The sequence below is a fragment of the Mustela erminea genome, chromosome 18 (assembly GCF_009829155.1).
Source record: "Mustela erminea isolate mMusErm1 chromosome 18, mMusErm1.Pri, whole genome shotgun sequence".
NCBI classification, from domain to species: Eukaryota; Metazoa; Chordata; class Mammalia; order Carnivora; family Mustelidae; genus Mustela; species Mustela erminea.
This window is the reverse complement of record NC_045631.1, coordinates 24,677,431-24,691,200: the sequence shown is the minus strand read 5'-3', so window position 1 is coordinate 24,691,200 and position 13,770 is coordinate 24,677,431. Positions and strand designations below refer to the sequence as shown.

The 13,770-nt window shown below is 45.6% G+C and overlaps 1 protein-coding gene across 1 annotated transcript; it reads left to right on the top strand.

Moving 5' to 3' along the window:
* The first annotated feature begins 2,192 nt into the window (after positions 1 to 2,192).
* On the top strand, positions 2,193 to 6,685 carry LOC116577301 (regakine-1-like). Its single transcript, XM_032320316.1, has 3 exons — positions 2,193 to 2,348; positions 5,837 to 5,957; positions 6,316 to 6,685. Exons 1-3 carry the CDS (start codon positions 2,279 to 2,281, stop codon positions 6,446 to 6,448), a joined length of 324 nt encoding a protein of 107 aa, XP_032176207.1. The 5' UTR covers positions 2,193 to 2,278; the 3' UTR covers positions 6,449 to 6,685.
* Positions 6,686 to 13,770: the final 7,085 nt, after the last annotated feature.

The window sequence follows — 13,770 nt, the reverse complement described above, 5'->3', positions numbered from 1 at the left end:
TTCGTTTCAGAAGTCCAGGAATTGGCATAGAGACCCAAGAAATTGTACGAATCAGCTTCTTCCATCCTCTTGCCCATGCGTATTCCCAACATCCCTCCCCCATCTGATGTTGTGCTAACCGATGGGACAAGCTCCTACTCATTCCATTAGAACAGGGATTTACATTTTCCTTTTTAGGAGGGAAACAACTTTTCTTTACAAACAAACTTACCTGGAACTGCGTTCTATAAAACTGATTAAAAAAAAATACAGATGCTTATATCAAAACCACAATAAGATGGGGCGCCTGGGTATCTCAGTGGTTAAAGCCTCTGCCTTCAGCTCAGGTCATGATCCCAGGGTCCTGGGAGAGACCCCCCGCCCCCGCATCCCGGTCTCTGCTCAGCAGGAAGCCTGCTTCCTCCTCTCTCTCTCTGCCTGCCTCTCTGCCTACTTGTGATCTCTCTTTTTAAAAATCTTTACAAAAAAGAAAAGAAAAGAAAAAACACCACAGTAAGATACCACCCCACCTCCGTTTGTATGGCTACCATCAAAAAACAATACAAAACAAAACAAAAATAGAAAATAACAAATATTGGCAAAGGTATAAAGAAATTGAAGGGCTTGTGTGTTGTCATAGAGAATATAAAATGGTACAAAGCCTGTGGAAAACAGTATGGCGGTTCCTCAAAAAATGAAAAATGGATTTACTCTAGGATCCAGCAATTCCTCTTCTGGGTATATACCCCAAAGAACTGAAAACAGGGTCTCAAAGAACCATGTGTTCACCCATGTTCACAGCAACACGATTCACAATAGCTAAAATGTGGAAGCAGCCCAAGGGTCCTTCATTAGATGAATGGAGAAGCACAATGTGGTAGATCCATACCACGGACATTTATTTGGCCTTAGAAAGAAAATTATGGCACATGCTACAAAATGGATGATTCTTGAGGACTGCTAGGTGAAATAAGCCAGTCACCAGAAATAAATACTGTATGATTCCACTAATATATGAGGTTAGAATAGTCAAAATCATTGAGACAATGTAGAATGGCGATTCCAGTGGCATGGGGAGGGGGAGAGGGAAGTTATTGTTTGATGGGTGCAGAGTTCCGGTTTTGCAAGATTAAAAAAAAAAAAAAAGTTCTGTGCTTGGATGGTGGTGATAATTGCACAATATATGAATGTACCTAATCCCACTGAACAGCACACTTGAAAAATGTTGACAGTGGCAAGTATTACGTTACATATATTTTATAATAAAAAAGTTTAAAAAAATCCAACTGGTGCTTAATCTGATCTCGGCGGGAGTGGAGGTGGGGGACAGCCACATCTGCCTGACCTCTGAGCAGGGTGACCAACTCATCCCTGTGTTAGCACTGAAGTCACACATCCCAGGTATACCCCTCGTCCCAGGGAAACCAGGATGGCCGTCCCCCCTACCTCCCACTCCCATACAGACCATGGTGGTGTCACTGTGCAGGGACCCTGCCGCACAGATTTAAGGCTGATGAAATGCAACTGGATTCTGTAGGATGCATTGCCCTGTCCCAGCTCCCCCAGCCCGACCCAGAAGGAGTTCGCCCCTCAGCCTCAGTCCCGGAGGCAGCACTAGCTAGGCAGAGAGCTCTGTGCAGCTTCCTTGATTGCTAAGATCCCCTCAAGCTCCCTGTTCTGGGCACAGCACAGGGCCTCCAGCTCTCCCTAGATGAGGGGTTCCAGTCCAATCCTGCTGGTGAGGCCCAGACACCCCAGGATCCCCTCCAAATCCAGCTCCCCACTCCCAGCCCCCATCAGGTTTGAGTCCGGGTCCAGTGCTGGAGGTAGACACAGAACAGGGCCCCTAAATCCTCATCCTGGTGGGTCCTGGAATCCCTGAGCCTGAGACTGCCTTCTGGGCCTTTGAACTCATGGTCCACATGGGCTCACCACCACGGAGGCTTCCCCAGGCTCCCTGGGGAGGAGCAGAAAAGGAGGGCAGTTTCTACTTGTAAAGCCCTTCGCCTCTGGGCTTCCCCCACTACCACTCTAAAGATGCAAGCCAAATGTGAATTCTGGTATCATTTTCTGCCTCTGCTTCTCTGAATAAATTTACTCAGTTCTCTTATTTCAGACAAGTCATCAGTCACAATTCCAAAGAAACAAAACTCCCATGCAATCATGGATTTTTCTATCTCATGACTTCCTCACCAGCAACCCCCTATAAAGGAGGGTCGGAGCCCAGATTTCAAAGCACCAGAGAATCCAGGAGTCTTCAGCCCCAACCTGCTCCTGCAGCTGGTCAGCCACCAGCAGAATGAAGGTCATCCTGGCTACCCTGACCTTCTTCCTCATTCTTGCTGCCCTCCACTCTGAGGCCAATGAAGGTGAGACCCATTACTCCTAGTCCTCTGAATAGAGATAGTACAGTGGCTGGAGGAAGGGGAGTGTGGGGAGATGGGGGTGGTCCAAAATAGGCTACCCCTCCAGGTCCCTGCAAGACAGGGACTCCTGGTTGGACTCATTTCTGCCTCCTTTGGGGAGAGGAAATCCTGCCTCTGAATACAGCCTCCCTGGCCCTAGGGTACCCAACAGAAAGAAGCTCACCCAGCACCCTCTGGACCCTCTGCTTAGCCCCCTCTTGCAGATACACAGGAGCCCATCCATAAGCACAGGTTGGGACAGAGAAACCTGCAAAGGACCAAACTGTCTCCATGGTGTAGATGGGGTTTTACATGTTTAAAAATCTGTATTTCTTGTTTCTTTTGCAACTATGGCAGACCAAGCAGACAGGAGCCCAAGTTCCCACAAGCTTTCACTGGGACTGAGGTGGTGGGTGCCATCCCTTTAGACAGGGGGTGTACTCCCAGGTCTCAGGGGCCCCCACTGCCAGGGCCATGGGTACCTGCTGTCTGCCTGGCCTGTGGGGATACTGAGCATGAGACTCCCATATCAGCCTTCCCCCTTTCCCTTTAAGATTTCTCTAGTGCGTCTATGGCATAGAGCTGCTCCCGGCGGCATTCGGTAAGCTCTTAGTAAATATCTGTGAGGTACTCCGAGCAGCAGCAGCAGGTGACTGAATAGGGCTCAGCTAGACCCCAGGTGTCCTGACTCCCAGCTCACTACCCTTTCCACCCTAAACAGGCATGGTTGCCTCTCTACAGGGGGCTGCAGCCAGGGGACAAGGTGGCATTGTGGGTCCCTGGGGCCAGGGGGTGGGGTGTTGGGAATATTTCCCAGAAAACTTACTCCAGAGCTGAATTTCAACCAAAACGAGAGAGAGAAATACACTCGGTCCTAGGACTCCGATTCAGCATCCAAGCTAGTCCAAGGAATGATGGCTGGTTTTCCAGGAACTGTGACCACAGCTAGCTATAGCGCTCTGTGATGCTTCCCGTCATTCCCGTTATCGTTGTGGGGCTTCTCACCGGCAGGTGGGACGAGGGGTACTTTCTCGAAAGGCTGCTGTGAGGGATGGAGAGAAGCCGTGTCTGGAACTAAGCCAGACTCCAGGCCTATGGTAGAGACTCGGTCAAGGGAAGCTTCTTTTTTTTTCTTCTTCAGAGAACAGCAACCCAGAATGGAGAAATAGCCAGCTTTACAGTCAGGGAGACATACAGTCAAGCTGAATGCACTCATTCATTCCACAGATATATATGAAAAGCCTACTCCTGCCACCCTTTCAGTAGACAAGCTGGGCTATGGTGAGGGATGGAGTTAGACACTGTCTCTGCTCCCAGAGAGCCTCAGCCTAGAAGCTCTGCCCCGGTCAGCTGATGGGCCTTCCTTGTCTCTTTCAGGCCTCCTGAGCCTCAGGTTTTCCATCTGCTACCCAGGGGTAATGAGGCTCTGATTTGAACAGTCATCAATATGTAAATCAACACACAGTACTTGCCCCGTTGATATTTGCTGTTTTAAGGAGACAGGTTCGGAAAGAGCGAGTGTCCTGTGTGGAGTCACATAGCTTTCAGGAACAGAGACAAGGACAAGTATAGTTTTCCCACTTTGTAGCCAAGGCTCTGCTCATCAAAACACCACAAGCCTCCCCCATCTGTCATTCTCCGGAGCCCTGTGAAGGAGATCCCTCTCATACAGAGGGGACCAGTCCTGCCCTGCTGTACCCCACCCTGGGCATCCCTTAGCAATTCCATATGGCAACTCCTTCTAAGGAAATTTTGTTTTTCCAAATCCCAAGTCCTAAGAAAACTCAGTCGAGAAACTGGGAAAAGGTGGAAAGGTAGAATTTTCTTGCAAGAATTAAAACTTAACAACCAATACAGAGATTTAAAGGATTCCATCGACATGTAGAGCAAAAGCAGGAAACACACAGCACATGGTATGTAAGATCAGCATTTCAGGAAACTGGGACAGGAGCATGGAGGGGGTAAGTGACCAGGACCCAACAGCTTGGAATTGTAGCCATGTCACAAGTATGTGACCATGGCCCTGTCTGCTCTGAGTGAACGCTAATATGTTTGTATACCTAATACATTAAGCAGAAATCATGTAAGTGGTGTTTCAAGAAACAACTTTTAAGAGGAAAATACATCCTTCAATGGGCCATTTCAACTGTGATTCCTGCTAGATGTGAATATTCTGTTGTTTAAACAATAATGTTCATTGACATTACCCAGTGTTTGAATAACCACTGCAGGCTCTAGTTCTTTATAAATGCTTTTGCAGAAGAAATACAAAGAGAAAATACGTAAATGTTATAGACTACTAGGATGTGATACCAGAAACGTTTGCTAATTCACAGATAAAATCTAAATTAGCAAAAGCAGTATCGACTTGAACCAAAGTCAGTACGAGCAGACAAGATATGCTCACTGTTAAAAAAGGAAATGAGCTTGTATGAAAGATTATAGACTCTAACACCCAATGGGAAGATACACTTGGACACATATTGAACAATCTGGCCGACAGCCTTGCAGAACAGAAAAAATGTTTCTACGTCTGCAATATTTGTTACAACACAAAGATAAAGGCTACAAATGGGGCAATTAATGTTTTCTGTGTTTCAGAAATTCCCTTACGAATGATAACTTTTAAGTATTTTAAATATTAAACAGCTACAGTATTTTTTCCACTTTTTAAATAATTTTTCTTGGCCATTTATTATTGATATTCCCTTTTTTCTGTATTTTCTGTTATCGATTGTTATCTGCCAGAAAACACTCCATATGTTATTGAGTATATAATCTCGTCATAACACTTAGAGACACCATTTATTACCTTACATTTTTTTTTTTTAACACAAAACCCTTGAAACTTTCAGGACAATCCTAACACAGAAAAACGATTCATTGTTTAGCATACAGTCACGCATTATTATTTAGAAACATGATATGGAAAATATACAGCATACCTAAAAATAATACAATGTTATACTGTTAATTATATCTCCATTTTTTAAAAAGAAAACTGAATAATTTATGAGTTGAGCATTCCCAGGAATTCTGGTTTTTTATTCCCAAATCCTGAAAACTGTCAGAAATTTGAAACACTTCAACCAGAGTCACATCCCAGCCCAAGGGAAGGGTCAGAGAGAAGTCAGGAGGGGTCAGCAGGGGGGAGGAAAGAGAGGTTTTAGAGAAGGATAATTTTTTAAAGTAATCTCTACACACAATGTGAGGCTCAAACTCACAATCCTGAGATCCAAAATCACATGCCCCACTGACGGAGCCAGCCAAGGGCTCCTGGACAAGGGTAATTTAAGAGGGGGAAGAGGAAAAGCTGCCAGTGAAAGGTCAGGCCTGTCTCCCTCCCAGGTTCTCTGGTTTGGTCTCCTCCTCCATACTCCGCGCGATAGAGTTACAGGTTTACACTTCCTTGTGACAAAGCTCTCAGCAGCATATGGCCCTCTACTTTGCAGAACCAGTGAATAAATTAACCATCATTAAATGCTGTTTCACCTATGTCTCACGGAAAATCCCACTCCGGTTTGTGGAAAGTTATAATAGAACCAGCAACCAGTGCTCCACCCCAGGGGTCATGTAAGTTTGGCCACACTAGGGGGTGCAAGGGGGTACAAATGTGAGAACCAGTAGGGCCTGGGAGAGGGAAGCAGTGGGGTGGGACTAGCTAGGAAGTCGGGGTTGCTCAGGGAGAGGAGCTGAGCAGCAGCCTGGGGACTTCCTTAGCCTGAGCTTGGCCTGCAGGGAGGTCAGGGGAGCTGGTGGTGGGTTCTTCACAGACTCCTGAGAGAGCAACAGAGAGTGGGGGCGTCCTTCTCTGTGTGAGGGCCCCACATGCAGCAGAGAGAGAGGTGGGGAAGCTCCAGCTGGGTAGAGAAAGAGCTGGGCTCCTCGTTGTCCGCTGACTCAGTTTCCCCTCTCTCTCCTTGTTCCACAGCTTCCTTACCCGAAAGGGCCGACAGGTCTGCGCAGACCCCAATGTTGCCTGGGTGCAGGAGCACATGAAACACCTAGACCACAAGTCTCAGAGATCCGAGAACAGAGGGCCCCACGTGGCTGAGGAAGCTTGAGGAGACGCCATGGAACCCCCTTCTCGCCCAACTCTCTGAGCCCCAGAAGGTCCCTGGCACAAACTGAAGCTCTTTCTTGCTTTTCTGTGCTCCCATTCTCTGACGAGTCCTGCTCTTTCCTGAAGCTTTGCTTTGACACTGCCTTCTGGGACCTGAGGACACTGGGGTCCCCAGACACCTCGGTCTCCCCTTTGCAGGCAGCCAATTGTTGAAATAAAGCAGCGCAACTGAAAGGAACCTGCGTAATTTGGACTGGTTCGCTCACTGACAGCTGGTCATTTCTTTTCTTTTATACACACTTCTACAGTATTGACTCGTATTGGGTGCTGTTCTGGCCTCTTCTGTGTGAATTAATTTAAATAGTGGAATGATGGGGGCAGACTTAGGATCAGGAGTATCAAACACAAGTGACCCTTAGTTTGGGGCCTTACATCACCCAATAGTGTGAGAATCCAGAAAAATCACTCCTTTGCATGGAAAGTAGCTCATTGAGGTACACACATAGTCCATCTCATTATTCCCATCACCCCTACTGGGGGCTGCAGCTCACCCTTCCCTGGAAGCTCTTCCCCACACCTCCACCATTTAAACATTTACTTCTCGGATCAGCCCCTCAAGACCTAGTGTAAGTAACACCTCGTTCTCTGTGCCCAAAGCCACGTGCCCCAAACCCTGAGATCCTGCAGTCTCTTCCATTGGTCCCTTGGCCCTCATCCCTGATGCCTGGTGTGGAAGTGACTTTGGACATTTGACCATGCCCCCAGCGCCACTCCAATTAAAGATGGAGCCAGGTACAAGGAGGAAAAGGGAGGAGGGAGGAGGTATTCAGCTCCGTTCTGGGGGATGCTGAGGCTGACGCCAGCCTGGCCACGCCTCAACAGACACAGACCAGAGAAGGGGCTCAGGGATGCTGGTGTGGTTCAACCCATGTCCCCAGACTCAGGTCTTAGGGAGGGCATGCTACAGCTTTCTGCCTCAACTCCTGTGGAAGGATACCGCTGGACACCACAGGTCAGAGATCTATGTATGTCCGTGAGTTCAGTGGTGGGGCATTTACCATCAGGGGCAAAGTTGGGAAACTAACTAACAGTCTATCTTAGATGTCCTCACATTCCCCCATCAAGGCCCATTTCCTCACTCTCCTGCTCCTCGCTCTTCCAAATTCCAGCCCTTAGAGCCCTAACACACCTGGGCTTACTCTCACTCAAATCCCATCTGGAAACCAGTTCTCCACACCTCCATTCACACTAAAATGTGGCTGTATCTTTGAGAGTGCTCAAATCCCAAAACCAAAGGGACAAGAATCAGTGAGGAGGGCCTGGGGTCTCTGGGAAGAATGTGAAGGAGTAGAGGGGTAAATAGAATCCCTCTCTCCAAGCTACTCACAGTCCTACAAGTAAACACAGCCATCTGGTTCCCGACAAAGTGCAATAGTCTGCCTACCGGAGGGAAGGAAGGAGCTTAGAGAAGCACCTACTATGTGTCAAGAATTGTGCAAAGTACTCTACATACACAAATCATTTAACCATCCTCACTTCCCTGTGGTGTCAAGCTCATTACTCCTGTTTTGCTATAAAGTCCATTTAGGGCAAAGTCCTCCTAAACTTTCTTGATTCATCCCTCTCTCTAGGTGATCTCAGCCAGACTCATAGCTTCTATATTCCCCTATATGTTGGCAAGTTCCAAATTTATACTTCTCCAGCCCTGGTGTCTCCACTTACGTGTCTAATAGCTTCTCAAAATTAGCTGGTCCATAGTGAACTCCTGAATGTCCCCAAATCTGCTCCTCCTTTGTCTTTCTGTCTCAGTAAACAGTAGCAACATCCTTCGTGGTTCTGAACAAAATTCTGTAGTCATCCGAAATTCTGCTCCTTTATCCCTGCACCCCCCACCTATCTGGTACTTCCTATATCCAAAACCCGAGCCCTCTCTGCCACCTCTGCTCTTACTCTGCCACCATCTTTCCCCAAGATGACCAAAGTAGCCTTTTAAGAGTCTCCCTGCTTGTAATCTCAACAGAACAACCAATGATCCTTTCAAAAATAAGTCAGATCATTCCATTCTCCTGTTCAAACTGACGCCCACAATGATTTCCTATCTCAGAGTCAAAGTCAAATTCCTTACAGTAACTACAAGGTCCTGTGTGATTTGCCCACCAGCCCTATACTGCCTGACCTCATCTCTTACTTTCTCTCTAGTTTCCTCCACTCACCTTCAATGCCTTCCATGTGGTTCCTCAAACACAACAGGCAGGATCTACCCCCAGGGTTTTGTGCCTGTTCCTCTGCTGAAATCCTCCTCCTCCACATCTGGTCAGCTTCCTTTAGGTCATGCTCAAATGCCACCATATCAGGAAAGCCTGCCTTGAACATCCTATAATATATAACATTTCTGTGTGCACGTGTGCAAGCACACGCGCGCACACACACACACACACACACACACTCCTTATCCTCCTTCCCCACTTGTCATTACTTCTGTAGTGCCTGCCAGATTGTATTATATTATATATTTACTTATTTATGTTTATCTGTCTCCTTGTAATTAGAGTGTAAGCTTCATGAAAGCAGAGATTTTTTTTTTTTTAATATTTATTCACTGCTCTACACTCAGTGCCTAGAGAGGACCTGGTACAGAGCAGACACTGTTGAATGGATAGATGGATGAATGGAAGAATGGATGGATGGATGGATGGATGGATGGAGTCACTTAGGCTCAGAAACAAGCCTACAGAAAAGAGGGTTTCCAGTAGAGAATTTTTGGAACAACTCCATCTTGAAGAGCACTTCTTCCCAGTGAGGAGATAACCACTAATGACCTTCACAGAAGAGGTTCTAAAAGTAGAGCACAATGACACTTCATTCTCACTGTCATTGCTGAAATGGATACTGAGTGTCCTGGGAATGTGAAGCTGTAATTGCCATGGGATGTGTTCCTTCCTCAAGTTTCTCTCCTCAGGAAATAGAATCTCCACTCTCAAAGCTACTTAAGCTGAAAACAGTAAGTCATCCACCCTCATCTTCTCACCCTCATCACACACGCCCCATCCAATCCATCAACAAATCCCTTCACTCTGCCAAAATCCCTCTCTAATGCACCTATGTTGGCTCCTCCACCACCAACCCAACCCAAGCCCCCATCTCATGACCTCATGATGGGTCTCAGAAGCAGATGAGGGTTTGGAAGGTATAAGAATCAATCAGGCATCTGAGAAAGGGACCAGTCAGGAAAATCATGAAAATTCAGAATTCAATTGTACAAAATAAGTGGTTAAAGAAAGTCAGCCATCACCTTAGCAGGGGGTGCAGAATTCCATCCATACAGATCATAGAAAAGAATTACAAGATTTAAAGGACTGACAGACAGGCATTGAAGCATCTTCAGTGCCAGAGAGGATGGTAATAGATGTCCTAAAGAATGAAAGAAATGACGAAATCTGGCCTAGCCCTGAAAATTGTTTGCTACGCCCTTGGTGAAGGTACTGGCTTCTGTCTACACGAGTAACATAGAAGAATCATTTGAAGGTATATTTAGAACTTAGCCACCAACCCATTTTATAGGAAGTAAACTCCAAGTCTCCTGCTGTCATCTCAACTATGAAAATAGAGCCCCACGGACCCAGTCATAGTGGAGCAGAGTCACCCGTAAGGTGTGCAGGCCCAGGTCTCAAGTCCCATTTGGCCAATAAGCAACACCTCCACTGCGGGGATGGTGACCTGGGGAAGATCACCAGTAAATGACCTAATAATCTCAATGTGTTTATGATAATAATGCTGTACCCTAGTGGGTGAGCCACAGAATGGTTATAATTAAATATAGGAATCTGTAAATCAAGCACAAAATATTAATACTCAATCCTTCAAAGATTCATAATATGTTTGTAATCAACAGAATCATCCATATTATTTGGAAGTTCAAGTGTTTATATTTTTAATAGGGCTTATTCAAGTCCACAACAGATTACCCTTGTGGCTGCCGTATCAAGTGTGTAATTAAGTAATTTATTTTATACTTGAGATTTTGAGTTGAGAGATGAAAGAGGATTTGGCTAAGTTAGCAGAGAATATGGGAATGTTTAACACAACTTTTTTTAAAAGATCTTATTTATTTGACAGAGAGAGAAATCATGAGTAGGCCGAGAGGCAGGCAGAGAGGCAGGCAGAGAGAGAGGAGGAAGCAAGCTCCCTGCTGAGCTGAGAGCCCAATGTGGGGCTCAATCCCAGGACCCTGGGATCATGACCTGAGCCAAAGACAAAGGCTTAACCCACTGAGCCACCCAGGCGCCCCTGTTTAACACAACTTGATTTTCCTATATTTGTAAGCTTAATTTGTAGTATTTACAGGAGTGAAGTACTTTGGAAGGTTCTGAGTGTTATCTCAGGCATGTAGAGTACTTCTAGAAATTTAATACATTAAATTAATAAAAGCAGCTTAAATTGTCTACAAAAACTTAATCAACAAAGTAGATAGATGGGATTGATTACTTAAGGGCAGTATTTTCTACTTCATTAAGCATTAAGTAAGGACCTCTTAAATTTTGCTAACTTTGTAAGTAGGATGAGTGAAGCAAAAAGGCTGATGGGAAACTAATCTTTTAATTTGCTGTGCTGCTGGACTAACATTCATTACAAATAGAAGGAGGGGCTCCTGGGTTGCTGTTGGTTAGTCCAACTCTTGATTTTGCCTCAGGTCATGATCTTGGGATCGGGGGCTCAAGCCCGTGTTGGGCTCTGCACTCAACATGGGGTCTGCTGGAGAGCTTCACCTCCTTCTTCCTCTGCCTCTCCCCCCACTCATGCATGGGTGCACTCTTTCTCTAAAACAAATAAATAATCTTAAAAATAAATAAGTAAGGGCACCTGGGTGGCTCAGTGGGTTCAGCCTCTGCCTTCGCCTCAAGTCATGATCTCAGGGTCCTGGGATCAAGCCCCACGTCGGGGCTCTCTGCTCAGCAGGGAGTCTGCTTCCTTCTCTCTCTCTGCCTGCCTCTCTGCCTACTTGCGATCTCTGTCTGTCAAATAAATAAATAAAATCTTAAAAATAAATAAAAGTAAGTAAATAAGTAAATAAAAATCAAAGGAACTTCAAATGGCTTCCTACACAGAACTTCAGCTCCAGACATGAACAACTCGCACCAACGAAAGTCCTCCCCATCTCTCACCCTGATGACAATAACCTTGCCATCAAGGCTTGGGCTCTCCATTTCCATTCTTTCCCCCTCCTCTCCATTCTCCACTGCAGCCACCTGAAAACCCTCCAAGAGCTTCCCATGATAACTAGAATGAAATCCCAAAATCCTTACATGTCTTGCCAGATGTCCCTATAACAGGGCCCCTGCCTTTTTGCTGAGATCATCCTGCACCACATTCTACCTTGTCTCAGTGCTTCAGCCACATGGATTTTCTTTTGTTACCTCAAAGGCATGGTCCTCATTTCTGCCTCAGGGCCTCTCCTAGGGTTTCCATTTCACCCACCCTTAGCTGACCAATTCCCACTCATCCTTTAGGTCTCAGTTAGCCAGTCCTTCCTTAGGGTGGACTTGCATTAAGAGCATAAGTTCATTAAGAGCATAAGTTTGACCTGCAGCCATCCTGGTTCATAAAATCCTATAACTAATCCGTCATAGCTCTTATCATATTTTTAATTACATACTTATTATACATGATTATTTCTTTAATGTTTTTCTTCCTCACAAAACACTCAGTTCCATGACATCAGGTAGTACTGGATGGGTGAATTAGGAGTGGCAAACCCTTTGCTGATGGCCTAGGAAGCATCTCTCCACCCCAAACTTTACTCTAAAAAATGAGCTGGATTCTACCAGGATTGTGCCTAGGGATCAGGGGCCAAATCCAGCCTGCTGCTTGTTTTTGCAAATAAAGTTTTATTGGAACACCAACCTGCCTATATATTTACATATTGCTTATGGCTGCTTTTGCTGTACAAGTACAGAGCTGGACAGATGTGACAGAGGCTTTGTGTGGCCCACAAAACTTGAAACATTTACTTTCTAGGATAATATGATACCTATGCCAGTCACCTTTAAGCTCCAGATGTTTTTCTCCCCAGCAAGACCAGTCCAGACAGCTCCCATGCCCAGCTGGTTCTCCATGCCCCCTCCTAACTTCCCTATAAATTGGGGGAGAAGCTCAGCAGCAGAATAGCTCTTCAGGAGCACTCCCCAGGGTGCATCCAATGGTGACTGGTCCAAAAATGCTTCTCCATGAGACAAAGAGGGATGGGGTGGGGGGGCTGCTGCTGTAAGTTTTTCCTCCATAAGCCTATTGCTATCCAATATGTCTTCCCACCCTCTTAACTCAACAACTACTAAGAAAGGAAGAAATGAGTAAGTAGGTTCTAGGACTTCACCAGTGACTCATCAAATGAGGACTGATTGGGATTGCATTGAGGGTTTGGACTTCTTCTTGCATTATGGAAGTTAATACATTGGTATTTTTTTGAGAAAAGCAGTACAAACTGAATTTCCCATTCTTATTTTCTTTTGCTGTGAGTTTATTTCATTACTTGTAGAGATAGGTAATTATTTGCTTTTTCTGATATTTTTGATAGGCTCTTATTAACTGGGCAGGAATCTGGGCTCAAAGATCTCTTTACAAAGAGAAAGAACACTTGGAGCCAAGTTGGAAATTAACAGCATATTCAGCTCAACGTGGCAGGTAGAACTCCTAACTTTAGAATGCCTCCTGCCCAAACCCCACTGAAATAACAATTTTGAAGAAACCAAAGAAGAATCCATGGCAGGAAGATCAATAGTCTAGAGTTTTCATTGAATTTCTAGAAGATGCAAAACAAACAGAATGCTATAAACAGATCAAACATAGCAGAGGAGGCCAGAATCCAGGGCAGCCACAGGAGGAATCAGCAGTGGAGGCTCTGGGCTCTGAGTGGTGGATAGGGATGGCAGGAGTGGGTTGTGGGTGGGAGTTCTGAAGATGTGTCTCGAAGCAGCTATAGGCAGATGCCTTTGTCCTACCCATTCCCAGCAGTGTCAAGATAAAAACCCACCCCAAATTTAAAATAAGCGAACAAGATTTTACTCAAGACTGTGGCAATAGGGAAGAGAGAATAAGCTCAACCCTACTGAAGCAAAATGCAGGGGGACTTTTAAATGCTGGGGTGAGCTAAGAAAAGTACCAAAGGTTCTATAGGATATGCCCAGGACACCAAGTGATTCCTGAGTTTGTAAACATGCTTTTCTGTGATTAGGCCATCTGCATTTGCTGATTGGCAGCTATTAAAGCTAGGCTCCCTCTGCCCCACAGAGACTGGGATGTAAGGGTGCGGTCTTCCTTGATGATAAC

Coding starts and splice junctions, on each gene's coding strand:
- LOC116577301 (XM_032320316.1), top strand. CDS start 2,279: ATGAAGGTCATCCTGGCTACCCTGACCTTCTTCCTCATTCTTGCTGCC. Junction 2,349..5,836: donor CCACTCTGAGGCCAATGAAG/GTGAGACCCATT, acceptor TCTACTTTGCAG/AACCAGTGAATAAATTAACC. Junction 5,958..6,315: donor TGCTCCACCCCAGGGGTCAT/GTAAGTTTGGCC, acceptor CTTGTTCCACAG/CTTCCTTACCCGAAAGGGCC.